Genomic DNA, 18,803 nt, shown 5'->3' with positions numbered 1-18,803 from the left:
ATTGTAGGTATGATGTTAGTGTGAGAATTCGACAGCGTTTGAATTAATGAAAATTTTATGTTCGTTTTCGAGTGTTTTATATTGTGTAACTTAAACTTGATATACGACAAGGATTAATAATTAAAGAACATATAATAAATCTTCACATCAGATAGATAAGATTTAATCACAGGCACGTGTAACAAAGAACGAATCACAGCGAGAAAACTACGTACTTTCTATAGCTTTGAGAAATGTGAAAGGTATCATATTTAGGTGCATGGTAATAGTTGTGCAGAAATTTTAAAGTTTTCCAATTTTTATATTACTTTCATATTCAGATATTCGAATTTTGAAGTTTCAGAAGTTCTAAATGCTCAGTTATTCAAATATGGGAAAGTTTTGAATTCTAAAATGTTCAAATTTTCGAATTTCTCAATTATTCAGATATTCAAATTTTCAGTCTCCAAATTGTAAAGTATTCAGATTTTCAAATTTTCCAATTTTCAATTAGCTGTTCAAATATGCCAAGTTTCATACCCTGAAATATCCAAGTGTTCAAACATGCAAATCTTGTGGCTCAAAAGTAACTTTCTCAACTTCCAAATTCTCAGATTTTCAATTACTCAAATATTCTATTTCCCCAGGCCCTTACTTCAATTCCCAGCCTCCAATCCTCAGACCAGAATCCCTTTCTCTCGCCAGTATATTCCATCCATTTAAAACCGAACACCTCCATGCAGCATCAATTCCGCCAAATCTCTATCACGAGGCCTATCGCCTAAATCACCCACTCTTTTCCCTCGTATGCACCAAGGTACTCGTCCCCAAGGGACCTCGGCCAGCGCCTTATCAATACAGATCGATAATAATCCCGCAGCCCTGGCGATCGTCGCCGTCGAATTATCGGCGATGCCTCTAATCTCGAAAATCCTCCTCGATACCGGTTTTTATCTCGCCTCGGGGGTGGGGAAACAAGGAAACGCTTGGCACAGCCGGCCATCGTGGGGGGATTAAAATTTACAGCGCAGATATCGGCGCATAAACGTCTCCTCTGTCGAATATTCTCGGCACCTTAGGCTGGCGTCGTTACAGCCGCATAAAAGATTTTACGAGATTTCGCGTAGGATTCCAGCGCCGTTGCGCGGCCAGGACGAGGCAGCCCACAGAGGGGGAGGCGGCTCGTCGAGCGCAGAGGACGAAAGAAAGAAAGAAAAAAAAAAAAGGAAAATCAAATAAGAGGAGACAGACGAACCTAACCCAGACCTGGGCCTCGGGGGAATAAAACGGGCAACACGGTTGTCGCGCGAACTTTTGATGAAATCGATAGTCTGGCCACGGGGGACGATCGAAGGAGAGAGAAAAATCGGCGGTTCGAATACCTGACCTACGCTCGGTTCTAGGCTCTCCTAACGACATTCGAAATAATCTGCCACGTGAAATGGACACGGGGACGCTATTGGTCTCCAGGGTGTGCTACAGCGGACGCAACAGCGAAGCTGGAAGAGCGACACGAGCGATGATCGCGGCGCGTGGGGATCCAGAGGCGACGCTGAACTTGGGATCTAGGGGGACGCTGCTTCTGGAGGAGGATCGTGATCTTGGGTCAGGGGTCGTGTGTGCACTTCTTCTGAGACAATTTGGGATAGATGAGAATGCACAGTATTCGATGGCGGGGGTTTTTAAGGGGTTCTACATGATGAAGTGAGTCGAAAATTAAGGTAGAGAAGGTTGTTTGGAGCTTCGTTTCAGAGTTATAAAGTGTCTGAAGTGTGTTCATGGTCAGACACAGTCAATACAGTAGAATGAGCTCTGGATCAGACACAGAAAAGTAAGTAGAATAAGTTCTGAGTCAAACACATGTTAGGTAGACTGGTCAACAAAATTATAGCATAGAGAAATTTTGGGCAAAAATCAGCCAACTTTGACTGATGATAACTCCGCGAAAAATCATCGTAGGTTCATGATCTTTTTTTTAAATTATAGCTTGAACTCTTGACTGTAAGATAGTATTCCTTAATTTTGAATTTAGTATACTTTTACTACTGTAGCGCCTTAAATCTAAAGCAATGTTTATCGTATTGAAAATTCCAAAGTTTTACAAAATTCACGGACTTCCCAGAATTTTTTGGGGGGATGCCGTTTACGGGAGCATAAAGTTTGATCCTTCCCCTTTATTTTAAAAAAAAGATCAAGTCGCTACGATTTTTTTTCGCAAAGTTACAGGACGTCAAAGTAACCCCTGTCTTTTTGCCATATGTTGGCACTACCTGATGTGCTGTAAAAATGCAAGGGTTACTTTGAAGTCCTGTAACTTTGCGAAAAAAAATCGTAGCGACTTGATCTTTTTTTTAAATTAAAGGGGAAAGATCAATCTTTATGTCTCTTAAAACGGCATCCCCGAAAAAAATTTTTCCAAGTCTGTACATCCCGTCAAAGTTGGCAATTTTTAATACGATAAACATTGCTTTAGATTTAAGACGCTACAGTAGTAGAGGTGTACTAAATTCAAACCAAGGCATAGTATCTTACAGCCAAGAGTTTAAGCTGTAATGTATCTAATTAATTAATCGACACCATAAAAATGTCTCAGAGTAAACCTTCACCAAAGCCATCGAACGCAGCACTTAACGCCTTTCACTGACATCTTCCAGCTAGTTTATTTGCTAATTTTCAAATATAAATTCTAATTTTGCCGACGCGCAGTCAATAAGAGAGACGTCACTTACAAATTGCGGGAATCTTCTCGGAGCATTAAAGTCACCGTGGCTGCGTTATGTAAAGGAGCCACCTTCAGGGGCTTCGGTAAATAGCCCCGCTCATCTGTGGATGAAATTTAATCGATCGAAATGCGGAGCTGATTCAAGTAGACATCCGAGAGTAATCGCGCGTGAACTTGCGAGATTTACCGTGCATTATGAAGGGTTCCATTAATTCTGTTTCCTGAAGCCTTTAGCGGCAAATTGCTGGTCCATTGATAACGACGTATCGAATTTGGGACTCCAACCACGCGAAATTATCCAATACCTTTTGCAATACACGCTCAAGTTGCATATTTATATCGTGTTACGCATTTCAGTGTGATTGATTGACGTATGTAAGATTTCGTTTCGGTGTAGGCAAGTACACAGTACTAACAGCGATTTTTCTTCAAAGTTATTGTTAGACTTTGTATTCAGTTGTTTTTCATACTTAGGGACAAACGATTTTTAGGGATTATTTAGAGAGGTTAATCAATTAGCAAGCTATGAATTTTTACCTAAATACAAATCACAGTAGGAGGGCCTTGGTTAACCGATTTGATTCTAGATTCAAAATTAAAACACTCCCTTTTATTTCCTGCAAACCTTTCCTATAGTCCAATACACCTGGGACAATATTTGAGCTACATAATTTCAGAGTTACATTGATTTCAACGAAGCCCGAATCTAATAAAAAAAAGTCTAATTATTAGGTCAAGGTTTGAGTTTCTGCTCCAAAAAGAAGACCGACTGTGCTCTCATCACTGAAATTGTAAACTTGTATACATTTCTGTGACTAATCTTAGGTCTCATATAATCTTGAGATTGATATCAGAGACACTACACCACCCCGAGAACCTCTCACATCACCCCCCAAAGCGTCAGCCCCGGCAGCAGCTCTCAACCACAAGCTCAGAAGAGCAATCGTATAGGTTTCGCGCGTTCGTGTCGCTCCGGCGCGTCGAAACGGTAGGCGTCTACCGCCAACACCCGATACTTTTCCTCCAGCCGTATCGCGGCCGCATTTCGCGCGAGCCGCGCAGCAAGCGTCACGAAATCATCCGAGCACGTTCGATCGTTTCCTCGAACCGCGCCGCGAGTCGTCTGGAGGACGAGCCTCGGGAAAAGGGGCAATTGCAGCAGACGTTCTTACGCAACGTGGAGAAGACCGACGAGGGAGGAGGGGAGACAGAGAGAACATTCTCAAGGAAAACAGAGGCGATATCGAGCGCGTGTCTTCGAGCTCTCGCGATCCCTTCCGTGCAGCGTTACAGGTTCGAGGGGCTCTGATTGGAAGCGGGACGCGCAGTCGGCGCAACCCCATCCCCGCCGATAAGGCAGCGCGATGTCTCTCGCGAAGGGCGAATAAAAGGGACAGAGAGGGGGGGAGGAGTGGAGCACGGCGAGAGGGGGAGGAGAGTGGCGAGACGTAATCGAAAGAGAAGAAAAGGGCAAAGGGGTAAAAAAGGGAGCACCAGGGACAGGAGTTATCGCGTTCCGTCTGGGCCACGTCGCGCGGCGCAGTCGATTTGTAAGGGGGCGGGAGGGCGAGGGGGATGAAGACGGGGGGAAAATTAGCGGAGGGAAGAAAGGGACGAAGAAAAAGGAAGGCAGAAACGGGGGCAGAAGCAGAAGAAGAAGAAGAAGAAGCAGAAGCTGCGGCGAAGGTGGAGGTTGCCCTGCACCGGTCGTTGCAGCGTCTCGACGAACAGGAGGGCGAAGGAGAGGACGCGGCGAGGGCAGAGAAGGATCGACGAAGAAAGGGGAAACAGCGGAGGACTCCGTAGCAGCGGCCCTGAGATATGATAGCCGGTTATCATACCCTCCTCCCCCTCCTCTCCCGCTATCTCGTTCTGCTGCCCTCCCCGCCGCCTTTCCACCTAGCCCCCCCTCGCCTCACCCTCTCCCAGGGTATACGAATCCCTCCAACCTAGCGTCGTCTTTCGCCTCTCTCCGCCGACCCTCGTTCGGCCCCAACAACCTCCTGTCTAGACGGCGCGCACACACGCGCGAACCACCGTCGCACACGGACGTGGCGCTCGCGCACGTCGTCCCTGCCTCGTGCGACTATCCCTCTCTCTCGATCCGCTCCACGTCCCCCTCTTCGCCTCTCTGTCGCACGGTGTGTGTATTAAGCCGCGTCCACACGCGCACCCGTTCACTCGGACGACCGATAAGGGCCTTTTCAGACGAGACACTTCGGTGGCTCGCGATCGCTATCCGGGATATGCATTCACGCGTTTTCCCGCCTTTGTTTCAACGTTCGCCATTTCGTGGCCAGTTTCGGGACGGAGATCGGGCGGTGTCCTTGGGGAGGGAGAGTTTACCGAGAGCTACTAAATAAACATTACGTTTCCCTTCAAAATCTCAGCATCCCTTACGAAAAATTAATATCACTTAAAGTGACGATATTATTTATCACACGAAGTAAGTGGGAAACAAAAAGTATAATTAAATCTACTATTCAAAGAGACAGCAATGCACAGAACCTGCACAAGCAATGTTCAGTAATATCCATTTGAAATCTACTCTGCCCTCAGGCCTGCTCAATGATAACATCAATCGTCAATTACAATCAGACACTATCATTTAACAATACTGAATCTCAGCTATCTCTCGATGAATTCTTCCCCAACTTGAAACCGTTTTGCAAGTAAAATCCCCCCACCCTACTAGAATCTCATCCCAACGACCACGTGTCTCGCCATCATCTTCCGGGTCATCTGTGCCCAAAGTTACCAGCCCCATTGTCACGCCAGCCACATAAATACGTACACACACGCTGACCCAGGGAACAAAAGAGACAAAGAGGTCGTGGTAGAGGGAGAGCGATCCACGCGGTTGTTTTGATCGTCCCTCGCCAGGCAAATAGATGCGAGATCCCAGGCGAAAGGGAAAGTTGGCGGTGCGGTGCTCCACGAAAATGTTTGAACTGGCTGGTTCTGCGAGCGCGCGCGCCTACCCGCGCGTAACGCGGCTGCCAGCGCGAAACGGACGGGGAAAAGTTTGCCGAGGGATAGGAGAAGGGATCCGCGGAGTTTCTGACACGGAGAGAAACGCTGGCTGTACATGGAAACTCGCTGTGCCTCGTGGAAGCTCGAAAAGTTAATTACGTAATTGTATTACGTCTTGGGGCTTGTACGGTTGCCTCTCTCTCTCGCTCCCTCGCCCTGCTGGGGACGCTCCCCGGGGAGGAGGGTCGGGTATCGAAATACTTTTACCGCGAACTGGAATTTAATACAAGTGGCAGGGTCGTTAAGGTCCACGGGAGGCGGTCGTCTAATGGAAAAGTTTCAGTCTCGCTTGCGTCAGACGTAGAAACGGAGCTGCCACGGGAGAACGCTGTGTCACGTGTACCCGGTTGCAAAAGACGTCAGAAACGCGGATGGTTGGCTGGAAATCGCCTGGCGTGGGAGTCGATGATGGGGCCAGGTTTTGGGTTGACAGGGATGACATTTCTATCGCCGTCAATTCTGCTGAAAATGAATTCACGGAGGAAGGGTTGGAGTTCTTTTTGTTTTTTGTGTGGGCGTGAATAATCGAGATATATTTATGACTAATATTCTGGTCTCTCGCTGGTGGTGTCCAATGCTCTTCTCTATTGGGTCCGACAAACCTCGATTATTATCTCGTCACCAGAGCTTGTAAATGCATCTCAGACAGGCTGGTGGTCCTTAAGGGAACGAGCAGACTCGTTTACGAAATTGATGAATGAATTGCTTCATACTAACAAGTACTCGTTAAAATTCATTCAGATTTGTGAGAGAGGACACCTCGTTTTTTGAGAATTCAAGGGTGCTGTGGAAGTAGATAGGGTGGGCTCAGTATACATTGTATTGAGTCACTCTATTAATAATGTCTCTGAAGATTCTTTTACTTCCAAGAGAATTAATTAAAATTCATTATATTTTGGAGCGACCTATTTATAACTTTTTAAAACAGTTTCTTCTTCCTTCAATTAGGTCTTTGATGACCTAAGTACAGTGGCTCCGGGTTAATCGACTGAAATTTCCCCAGGATAGTTGGCCGTCGCCATCTCCACCATTTCTAGGAAGACACTTCACCAAGTGTCTTCAGCGTGACTTCCCTGAACGAGACCCTTTACTCATTATTTCATATATCGATATCTCATTTGCTCTCATTCCTTATTACTCCACTTATTTATCCATTCTGAGACGAACGACTCGGAGAAAGAAAACACTCGGGAGTTCCTAGAAGTAGCCCTCCTCAGATACTTAGCCAGATCTGGTCGCGAACCATGGCCAACTAACGCGGAACCACTGTACATGTACTAAAATACAGAATCCTGAAGACCAACCCTTATCTAACCAGAACCCTCCCTATCCTCTAACTCTCGCCCAAAGAATCCCCCGAAAATCCCCTCTCCTTCGATCCCCCAATTCGCCCCTTCCTCGCATTCCTCGGCGTCATAATTACCCGCGCGATTCTCCTTGGTTCGGTTCACAACAACAGCGTTGCGGCGTCGAACGTCTGCACGGTCGGGCGCTCGTCAAAACACGGATCACAGTCAGTCAAAACGACGTTAGAGGCAGACGACGGTTCGTCATGGGACGACCTTGGCCGAGGTAAGGTCAGCCGTCGAAGTTCCTTAAGGCGCGCCTGCACTGACGTCGTCGCGAGCTCGTACACGCTATGGGACGCGATCTCTCTCCCTCTCTCCTCTCTCTGTTCGACCCTGGCGAACCTCCTCTCGTTATCTCTCTCCGTCTGTATGTCTGCCTGTGCCTCCACCTCCGCAGGGTCTGGCCGCCTCTGTTCCTCTTTCGGCGCGCTCCTCGCGGTCTCGTCTGCGCGGGTGTGAGAATTCGTCTGTGAGACTTTGGCCTCTTGGTGTGGGGGCGCGACGTGGTGGGGGTCAGGAGCGTCTGGTGCCTCGTGGAGGGAAATCGTCTGCGCGTGGGGCGGTCGTCGTGCATCGCTTCGACCGCTTTCGTGCCTCCTCGCGATCGAGCAACGCTGGCCAGACTCTCTCCTCCAGGAAGAGACGCGTCCTTTGGCGACGATCGAGGTCGACGCGAAACTGCGACGCTACCGCGGCCAGGAGGAATGTCGCGAGGTCGTGAGAACGGCAGGGGGTGAGTGGCGCACTTGGGTGGCGTCGGGAACTGCATGGTTGCTTTGAGATCGCTGCGACTCGCTGGAGCGTGATGGATCGCTGTGGAGCTGAGAATTCGAACGGTCAAGCGAGAATTCTTGTATGAGTGTGACTGTGAATGGAGCTGGCTCTCCTTTTGGGCTAGTGTTTTGAGGTTTCGATGGGGGGTCAGGGAGGGGTCAGAGCTTAGAGGCTCAGGGGACAGGGGTCAAGAATCGATTGGGAGTGGGCTAACGTTTTTGATTTGGATTTGGTCTGAGTTAGTTCTGGGTCCTGCATGCAAGAGTCATGGGACATAGGTCAAGTCCCAGAGGTGGAAGCTAGCACTTAGGGATTATTGTTCTTGGTCTGAATAGAGGACTTAGGAAGGAGTTAGAGCTTAGTAGGTCAGGAGTCAGGAATCGTCTGTCTTTTTAGTTTGGTTTTGGTCTTTGATCAAGTCAGGGTTTTGATAGTAGTAGTCTCAGATCAAGACTCAAATGTGTGGATCAGTAGTCAAGGATCAGGAATCAGCCAGTCAGACAACTGGACTATAGTCCTCAGGTTTGGCTTAACTCTATGAGTATGGAATAATTTTGGACTCAGGCATCAGAATCAGAGCTCATATCAAGACAACACTTTAAGAGCTCCAAAAGACAAACTACTCATTCTCAATTATACTACCCCTTTACGTCCAAATCAAGTCTGTCCTCAAACATCATCTGTCCCCTATAATAAGGGCCCACTTCCAAGGAATCACGATCCTTCCATCGATCCTATATCAAGACAACTGCGCTCAAAAACGTATCGTCGCGCGATCAGTCCCAGCTTAATTGGCAGGCAGCGATTATCCGATTGCGAGACAGGGTCGGTTGAACGATTCGACGAGCAGCCAACGGCAGCTTCTTTTGTCGTTGCCATCCCTCGCGTGCTTAATTGAAAACTATTCTCTAAACCTAAACGATGGCTGGGCTCGCGGCGTTTCCACCGTTGCCCGTTATCGAACAACGGTTATCGATCCGTGAGCGAGCCTGACGGTCGATGCCGCCGCTGGTGCGGTTGAAGTATCAACCTGTTATAATTTCAAGGGTAATTTCACCCTCTACAGGGTAGAGTGGCGCACTCGAATTAATGGAACCGTGTAGGCAGAGAGAGAGAGAAAGACAGAGGGAGCACGGTCGACGGGAATAATTCGCGCGAATGAACGCGCGGACGGCGCAGGCGCACGCGCTGAGAGGGGATGCCAGCAACCTTCTTCCTACTTTTCGAGATTTCGGCACTCGAAATTCCGGGGTTTTACCTTCCACGCTGCCAGGCGAAAGGTAATTACTTTCCACGCGCGCTACCGTGACCACGTGCGTTTCATCGTCGGTGAAAATTTTATGACCCTCGGGGAACTCTCGCCAGGAAACCTAATAGCACGGAAGGGTGAGTTACTGGCCGATGGAAGAATAAACGTTCCTCGATTTTCGATCTCTCTTGTCCTATCCACTTCCTAGGATCTGGTATTTGTTCACGTGTGCCTGACTCGAATACGGGTCAGGCTCTTCTGACGTTCAGTGATTCACGTGAAATGGTGAACCAGGATGATGGATGAGATTTTTCTACTTATGCAGGGTGACCAGATGAACTAGAAACTCTGTGATGAGTCTTAGCAGCATTTATTGTTAATGACATTAGTATTGTAGGTGCTGGAAATACTCAGAGGGTTTCTAGTTAAACTGTTCACCCTGTAGTATAGCTTGGTATCAGGGGTAGAGGATGAGGAGTTTGGATAATGAGGGGGATGCAACACAAAATAAATAATGAGCTCAATTTTCTCAAGTTTCTTTTTAAGCTACAATAATTACAACTACAATAAATAATGAAGTTAAAATAAATACTACTTCAATAAATATTCAAACTACAGAAAAAATTCACAAACACCATGACAAAGCATAGCTTTACTCCTGGAAACGGAATCCAGCGTGTCCCAAAACCCAAACAAGTATCTACACGCGTCAAAGCGTTCACCAGGAAACAACTCCACTGGTACCATTATCCTGAAGACTGAGTCCAGCGATTCCCAAAAACCAATAAAGTATCTACACACGTTAAAGTGTCCACCAGTTCCACGAGACACCCCTCCCGCGGTCGCGAGGGTTTAATTAAGTTCGAACGGTCGCGCGCGCGATTAATCGACGGCTTCCTGGCCCCCGGTACGAAACTTCGCGGTGTCACCGTGTCGAGTCCTTGTCGCCGAGCGTCCCCTCCCACCCAGAATAATAACAGCGCGCCGTCCTGTCGCGGGGATATCATCGCCACACGACACACCGCCACGCGGATGATTTTTGCGTCGCGCTACGACATATACCGGCATAACCGGCTGCCAGCTCGTATTGCGCCTCGCTCTGTGTGCGTGTCGATACCTCTGTGCACGCAGGACACCCGCTGCACGCCACACGCGCGCAGACGTCCCCTCTCCCCCCCGCCAGCCGACGTCGAAGCGTGTGCGTGCGCACCAGCGTCTGCCAGTGCAACAGAGAGAGACGCAGCGACATGGATCGGGAGTCCCTGGCAAGGGGCGAGACGACTCGAGGGGAGGGGGAAACGCGACCGCTGCGCCGACGGGGCGCGCGGAGGGTCACGTGGTGGGGGAAGCGACGATGCTGCGGCCTGACAGCCACCGGACGAATTCAGTCTGCCGTCGGACTTCGAACGCGTCGGATGTCTAGAGTGCTCGCGACGCTTCGCGGAGCAGGTTCCGCTTTCTAGTTCGGAGCGAACAGAGACTCGCGGAGAGCTGTCGACCCTGGGAGGAAACCAGCTCCTAGCGTGCTCTCCTCTCGAGAGTTTCTCAGTCATCCGTGCTTCCGAGTCTCTATAGAATCGTATACGCTAGCGAGAGATTCTACGAGTGGTCGAGCCGTGTGTGTAACCTGTGGCGAGTGAGGAGGGTTTAAGAGAGCCTGGAGATCGAGGAACAGTGTAGGATCGAAGGAGTCCCGCGGAGAAAGGAGCACGAGGAGGAGCGAAACGCGGTGGTCGGTGGAAAGTCAAGGTCGTGACTGTCAAAAGACGCGTGCTGCCGCGGTGTCGGGCGTCTGGCGACTCTGAGGTCGCAGGGACGCGCCACTGTGCTCCGTGCGACCGTAGTTGCGAGAATCCACGGGAAGTGAAACGGAACCGAGACTGGTCGGGACGAGAGCCGCGATAATTAAGTTTCTCGTGGAAGAGCCGCGAAGCCTGCGGTCGAGTGGAACTGGGGATCGAGTCGAGGCAGAAACGGGGCCACTTCCTGACGAGCTCGATCAATCGCGAGAGCGATCCTCCTCGGCATGACACGTTGAGTGGCGTGCGGTTTTCCCTGGGTTTTCGTGCCCGAGTGGACGCAGGAGTGACTCGTTTCGGGGGCGGTGGATGTACGTATGGTGACAGACGGAAAGTGATATCAGTGAACAGGAATTCGGGGAGGTTTGACGAAGTAGCCAGCGGGTCGACGGTCGGGAGTGTTTATGCCAGCTTGACAGCTGACGGTCAGTGGTTTGCGGCACGTCGACAACCTGGCGGCGCGGTTCAAATGAAGCTGAGGCGTCGCTGCATGCAGACGCTCGGCGTCTCCGTGAAACAGTTGAGGAGGAAGCTGCTCGAGCTGGGCGCGAGAATCCTTCACGTTCAGGGTTCGAAACCACGCGACATGGCCCTTGTGGTATGTTGAGATTCTTTCTTATCCTTTTTTTTTTTAATCCTATCCAGTGTACCTCTTAGCGAAGAGTTTCTGTCCTGTGAAGATCGTGATAATAATTAGTGTATTAGAAATTATATTTGAATAACTACGTCTCGTTAAGTCTTCAATTAGGGGGATGAAAATTCTTGACTAAATATATGCCCAGTGGAGGAATTTTCTAAGTACTTGTATGGAGTTTGGTATTCTTTGACGTCACAGTTTTTCATTAGTCACCAAGGTACTGAAGTTCTAGTAAAAGCTGAAACTGAGTAGCAGGGACTCGGCCTTTTAGAATTTTCTATGATAATCGACCGAAAGCTATCTGCCTCATAAATCTTTTTCGAAATTTATGAGGGGAGTTAAAAATTTTAGCGACTTTAGAACACATTTTACGATTTTACTGTTTGGAAGAGCTATAAAAAGTAAGTAAAAAACGTCGGTGGGTAACCTTCACACTTTTCGACAGTCTGGACAAAGGGCGTGACAAATTTATGATGTTAGGGGCTCGCAACCTCGTTCAGGGCTGTACGAAGTATCTCAGCTCACATTTCTATGGGTTCTACTAAAGAATCCACTTCGAAACTTTTTTATTATTTAAAACTTGAAAAACAATCGACTCTCGTGAGAATCGTTTGGAACTTCGACTTTTTTATAACCTTTTTATAGCCTCCACTCGTTATAGTCTCGCGTCTCGTGAACACTAATTTCGAGGATCACTCGTGTATCTATAATCTATATTCATCTTATCTGACTGAAAAGTAACAAAGAACAATAATTACATAAAATGCAAGTAAAGCCTCTAAAGGAAGCAACAAGCTTATACCGAATACCTTCGACATTTATATGTACAGAAGCTGCATGCAAACCTACACAAAATATAAAAATCAAGCTACATATTATAATATTCGAAAGCAGAAGCAAATCTCTACTCAAGTTCTATTTAGCCTCTCCTCCTCACAAAAACACAAATTTGCATAAACACGCAGTCCATCCTCCCTCCACCACTTCCCCCCATTTCCAAGCCAAATTTTCTCAAAACCTGCTCCCTCTATATAAAACTCTCGCAAAAATTTCTCTTCATTTCCCAGCCAAGAGTGAGCCCTCAGGGCCGCCCCTCCCCACGTATCGAATTTGCATAATCCATGGATGCATCCCGGTGCATTCTGTGCTCGGGTCCCTAGCACGGAAGACTGAATCACCGCCAAGGCAGTCGAATTATACATTTATCCGCACGGAACACGCGGAAATCTATTAACAGCAGCCGAGTAACGAGGACGTCGATAGTGTCGTTAATTAAGCGAAACTTCGGGACGCGCGTCAGTGGAACGTGCTCGGTCGCGGGCTTGGAAAATAGGGCAAACTTGATATCCAGCCAGACGTCGATTTTTAATCGCTCGAATCGCGCAGGCCACGTGTTATCTACTCCGCCAGTCGCCTGCCCCCGCGAGCCACCGCTTATCGCCTCGCTCGTCTGCCATCCGCGCAATCAAACCCTTTCAATCCGCGGCAACAATGAGTCGATAAGATAGATCCGTGTGTATAATTGATCTATTAATAACTCCAAGAAAGACGTTCATCGGAGCCTTGACGAGCCGAGACTTCTCGCGCAGTGTCTTTTATCGGGCAGGCTTCTTGTAATTCCCATCCGTTTCGCAATCGATGTTGTGTCTTGTCTCGCAGGAGGCTTCGAATGCTTCTTCGAAATGGGATAGCTTCACGGCTCAGGGAAGCCAGAGCTGATCGGCGTTTTTGTATCGGCGGTGGACGATTAATCGCTTTGTTTGATAATTTGAGTCAGTGGAATGGTAACTTTGTGCTTTGTTTGGTTTTTGTGGTGATGGATTAGGTAGTGAAGTTTTTGAAGGTGGGGGGTCTTTTATATTTTTTCTGAAGTTTTGTAGTTTTGAGGGGATTTAATTAGAAAAATTGTTTTGGAGAAGGATATAGATATTCTTGTAGGATGAGTTTATTATGATGGGTGAATTAGGGAAGCTGAGCAAAATATGACTCTTAATATGGCTCAAAATATGACTCTTAATGTAGCTCAAAATGTGAACTAGAATGTCTCAAAACATAGCTCAATATATGACTCAAAACGTGGCTCAAAATCTGGCTCAAAACATGACCCAGAACGTGATGCAAACATGACTCAGAACATGCCTCAAAATATGACTCAGAAAACAGCTCAAACAATGACTCAGAACATGTCTCAAAGGTATGTCTCGCAATAAAACTTCCATCCAGTTGCTCAAACCACTCAACTCTCCCACGATGACGCATTCTAAGCATCCCTACACATTCGGAACGAAAAATGTTAAACACTCGAGGACCCAATCACATCAACCAACCCTTACGCCCACCCTCCCCTAAAACAAATCCACCAAATTCCCTATATTCCTCCCCCCGCGAACTCAAAGCCTTCCCACAATCCTCTCAGCATACGATATCCATGCATGCAAAAATCAGAGCACCGTCTCCAGCGTAACATGCATCGAGAATTCCCCCGTGGCAGCGGGACAGGCCAGAGAGCGCGAAAGTTGAGGGACGATAGCTCAGTCGGGGGGCCACGGCGGAAGAAAAATAGGAAAAACGAGCGTGCAGGCGCGGACGCGGCGAGCCGTGAGGGCGAATCGAGACGGTGCAATCGATAGGAGCGAGACAGAAGGAGGCCGTTACACCGTCTGCCTCGTGTTTCTTCCGTCTGGCCCAGAATGCGAGTCGGGCTTTCACTGCAGTTTTCTCGTCTGGGTCGACAGTCCGTCTCCCTCGCTCCCATTAACCGTCTCCCCGTCTCCTCGTCGCTCCACCCTTCTGTCACTCTGTCTCTCTCTGTCCCTCTGTCTCTCGCTCACCTCCTCTCTCTGTCCTCTGCGCTCGTCGGTTCGCTCCCTCGCCTCTTTTCTGTCGGTCGATACCTTCCCGTCGCACTTTTAAATGTCATCAGCCCGATCGTGAGGTCGGCCTCGACGTCTCCTTATACAGGGTGTGCCCGAAACGTTTCGACCTCGCTTCGACGACGTGTCCCATTAAATTATGGGTAATTGCCTCTATTTCGGGACGTTGCACCGAGGTGCACGGCCACCCGACACGGACTCTGTAACCTTGTTCTCGACTGGGTCGGTTTTTGGGGGCCTTCGACGAGATTGGTGGGAACCCTCCGCTGATTGGGGAACGTTTTTGGTGCTGTTCCAAAGGTTTCAGGGTTGTGGAGATCTTAGGACGTGGAGGGATAATAGGATGCTTTGGGTTGGGGTTGTTTGAAGGTTTGAATGGCTTGGATTATTTGAGGGTTTTGGGAGTTCAATATGTACAGTAATAATGGAGGGAATTGCAGATATGTGTTGAGGTCTCTGGAAGCTTGAAGCATTTAGACCTCGTCTTTTAATTTTCCATAACAATATCTGTGGTTCTGAGGCAAAACTAGCTGGGTTATATTTTTGTTCTGGATTGGGTCAGATTTTGAGAGCCTTCGACGAGATTGGTGGGAACCCTCCGCTGATTGGGGAACGTTTTTGGTGCTGTTCCAAAGGTTTCAGGGTTGTGGAGATCTTAGGACGTGGAGGGATAATAGGATGCTTTGGGTTGGGGTTGTTTGAAGGTTTGAATGGCCTGGATTATTTGGAGTTTTTGGAAGTTCAATATGTATAGTAATAATGAAAGGAATTGCAGATATGTGTTGAGGTCTCTTGAAGCTTGGAGCACTTATATCTGTGCTTGTAAGGCAAAATGACCTATGTCACATTTTCAAAAAATTCGAGGTGAGTCCTTAATTGACATCCAGGATATAGAATTTATATTTTTAGACAGAAGACAAATCCTTCAGCTGAGAACTTTAAACTCCAATATCTCAAATTAGAAACATGTGACTTGAGTCATTTTGCTTTAAAACCACAGATACATGCAGCTTAGTCAATTTCTCAAACGGCAGCAGATTATGTGACAACTTTTAAACTAGGTCCTCAGAGCTGTCATAGATTATCTAACAACTTGTAAACCAGGTCGTCAGAGTCACTATGTATATAATAATCCAACAGCTGGTGCAACGGGAAAGCTTCCCAAAAAATATCTTTATTAAATTTCCCTTTCATTCGCCAGCTTTTCAATGCCATTCTGCCTCCACCAATTTTCCAGCTACCTGCGGATGTTTTTCAGCCGAGCTTACCACAGGCTCCTGCTCTTCCTCCTTTCCTTTTTTCTTTTCATGCGCGGATTTACGTGTACAGTTCCTTCTATGGAAGAAAATAGAGGGACCCAGGTTTATTCCAGCAGAATACGAGGCTAGCAGGTTTTTTTCTGAGGCAGACCATTTTTCCGACCATTGTGCTCCTGAAACTCTCCCCTGGAAATATCGAAGATTTTCCAGGTACTATGGTCTGTACGAAAGCTGGATGATTGGTCCTCCCAGGAGAAAAAAACAGGCTCAGTCGGCTGTTTGGAGATTCCTCCATTATCGAATGCGTCGAAAATCAATTGAGGCTATTGATTCTGCCGCCAAGTGATAAAGTTTGATTGCTGCAATTGGGCATGTTGTATTAGAGCAATGTGTGGAATATTTTGATACTGCTGGTAGAATAATTCATTGTTGTGTATTTATATTTGCTCGTTTCAGTGACAAATCTTTTTAGGCGAATAGGTCATTGGAAATATCTGAAAAATAATTTGATGCACCGATGCATGATTTAATTAGTAAATTATTATTAGATCGTCTGGTTCTATCTAGCAGTAATAAGTGTATGAATAAGTTGTTAGTAGGTAACATTCAGATTTTTACATGATTTCTTCTAATTAGTTTAATTATAACATACGCGTAATATCTAATTAAAAATCTGCAATTTCCATGATTTTTCAATTTTCTCATCTGTACCTAATCATGACTCGTGAAACGTCATTTGATAGTCTTTATATTACAAAATGCCTCTTAACTGATCATAAAGAACTGGTTCGACAATCATTTAACGAGGTATTAGAGATTCATCTACACCATATGTAAATTGAATTTCTAGAATTGGCTTCTTTCTAAAAAAACCCTCAGGCAAATAATACTTATTGTGAATACTGAGTTCATTAATTAGCGTGACTATTAATGAATTGATTATCTAGTTACTCGAAAAAACTGGTTTCAACAAGATTGAATTGATAAAATCAAATAGCGATGCTTTAATTTATCTGTTTACTTGCTCAATAATATTGACACTGCTGAAATATTGACAATAAATATTGATTCACTGAACTTTTATTGAGGTCTTGTTCATTACGATGATATTTGCAAAATTTGCTACTTGTATCTTGTACCTTGCAGCCTGTAAGTTATAACTTCCGACTTGTGACTTAATTCTGAAGACTTGCAACTTGTATCTTGTCAGTTGCAACTTGCGACTTGCAACTGATAAACCAATTTTCATAAATTCATATTATAGAGACCCTCCATATAAATAGAGACCCAGATATACTATACCACTCACGACTCACAAGACTATATCAAGTACCCACCCCATTATCAAATAATTCTCCCAGAAGATTCAGTACCTACAACACAGTTCTACACGCTCCAATTGTAGTTCTCTCCTCCACACTACTTTCTCTCCCCAAGCCCAAATCCACCCCTTCCCCTGACAGAGACAAACTCAAACAAGAATCACCCCCACGCCCCGTCCCAAACAATCTCCAATCTCGTTCCCACGTGGGAAACAGCTCGCCATCTCTCCCATCCGCTGAATTATCTCAGTCCAGGAATCCAGGCCACGTAGCGTCCATATGCACCGATCGAGCGATCGGGCGCAGAGCCTTTTCAAGACCTCCTCCCGCGATCGCTATCTCGCGGATCTAACGGTTCGTCTAATCCAGCTCGTTAGTATCGAAATCACGCCCCGCGCTGGTGCACGCTGCATACGCTCGCGACGCGTGCACGTGCCCTCCTCGCGCGCCTCGCGTTTTTCCTCCGCGAAATTAAGGTCAGCTCGTTTTCCTCTCTTTTCTCCCCGTCTGCTCCTCCTTCACCCTCGCCAGTGCCCTCGTCGCTCCTCTCCGCTTCGCGTCCCCCCAGGGCCAGAGGAGAGAGAAGCCCTGTCGGCGTGGGAAACGCGCTGGAAGCTGCTCCTCGCTCCACGAGCGCGACCAGTCGCGTCGATCGACCGTGGCGACGCGCGCTTTTCACGTTCCACTTGCTCGGTCCGGAAGATTGCGGCGTGCCTCGATTTCCAGGGCGTCGCGCTGTCGCGACCACGCTTTCCAGCGATGATTGCCGCATACCCGAGTCAGATATAGACGCAGAATGGGAGGATGGAATTTTTGGGACGAGGGAGCGGGAGATTTCGACCGAGCGGTTTTTGTGATGGAGGTTTTCGGGGAGACTCGAGCGGGTGGTGCTTCTGTTTGTTGTGGAGACGTGATTTGGGGGCAGGGATGGAGGAGTGTTTTGGGGAATTTTTTTGGGAAGGGGAGAATGTGTATTTGCTTGTTATTGGTAGAACTAGTTGCGATTTTCAGTCATTGTAAGCTCGTGGTTTGCGATTATAATTTAGTTACAATTTTGGGGAAGTTTTTAGGGAAGTTACTACGTATAGTATTACACTAGTGAATATTTAATCGTACAAAATTTCACAAAATTCGAAAATTGAAAAATTGGGAAATTAAGGTATTGAGACTTTGGGAAATTGAAATATTCAGACACTGAAACATTGAGAAATTGGGAAATGGAGACATTGAGGTATTGGGAAATTGAGACATTGAAACATTAAGAAATCAAAAGACTGGGAAATTACGCAATTGAGATATTGAGGTACTGAGAAATTAGGAAATTTAAAAACTGAGGTATTTAGCAATACTTTTAAAATATATCCCAGTAGTAATCAGAAGTTCAAAGACTAAAGGTTCCAAAATTGAGAAATTTGAAGAAACACCTAATACCTAAAAAATTAAAAATCTCAATAACCTGAAAATGATATAATTTGATACCATTTGAAATGAATTTCTAAAAAAACCTTCTTCCTTCCAAGCTTCCCAACATAGCGTCGCAAACATTGTGTGCATCGTCCTCACGAAAAAGAGTCGTCATTCAGCGTAAACGCATTCATTAGCTGAAGCATCGACATGCATTCGCGAATCACCCTGTATATTCCCGTATGCCTTACAAGTGCTTGAATCGCGCGACTACAAACGAACATCGTGTAACACGAGCACGATCGCGACAGAACTTCCGCTCGTCGAGTGCGCCAAGGGAGGGTGGAGACCGGTAATTGCGATACATAACGTGGACGCGAAATTTTGGAGGGTCTGGGAGCGG

The 18,803-nt window shown here is 47.0% G+C and overlaps 1 protein-coding gene across 2 annotated transcripts in view; it reads left to right on the top strand.

Moving 5' to 3' along the window:
• Positions 1-18,803, top strand: part of LOC143186938 (uncharacterized) — a 132,203-nt gene that overhangs the window by 90,317 nt on the left and 23,083 nt on the right. The window contains exon 1 of one of the 2 annotated variants that reach the window (XM_076390822.1): positions 10,530-11,503. The exons of the other annotated variant lie outside the window; for it this stretch is intronic. Coding sequence (XP_076246937.1) covers positions 11,375-11,503 — 129 coding nt within the window. The 5' untranslated portion in view covers positions 10,530-11,374. Of the gene's footprint in view, positions 1-10,529; positions 11,504-18,803 lie in introns of those variants that run through there. 2 annotated transcript variants of the gene reach the window in all.

This window comes from Calliopsis andreniformis, unplaced genomic scaffold (genome assembly GCF_051401765.1).
Source record: "Calliopsis andreniformis isolate RMS-2024a unplaced genomic scaffold, iyCalAndr_principal scaffold0022, whole genome shotgun sequence".
In the NCBI taxonomy this organism is placed as follows: Eukaryota; Metazoa; Arthropoda; class Insecta; order Hymenoptera; family Andrenidae; genus Calliopsis; species Calliopsis andreniformis.
Note: the sequence above shows the minus strand (reverse complement) of the source record. Positions and strands in the feature narration are given on the sequence as shown.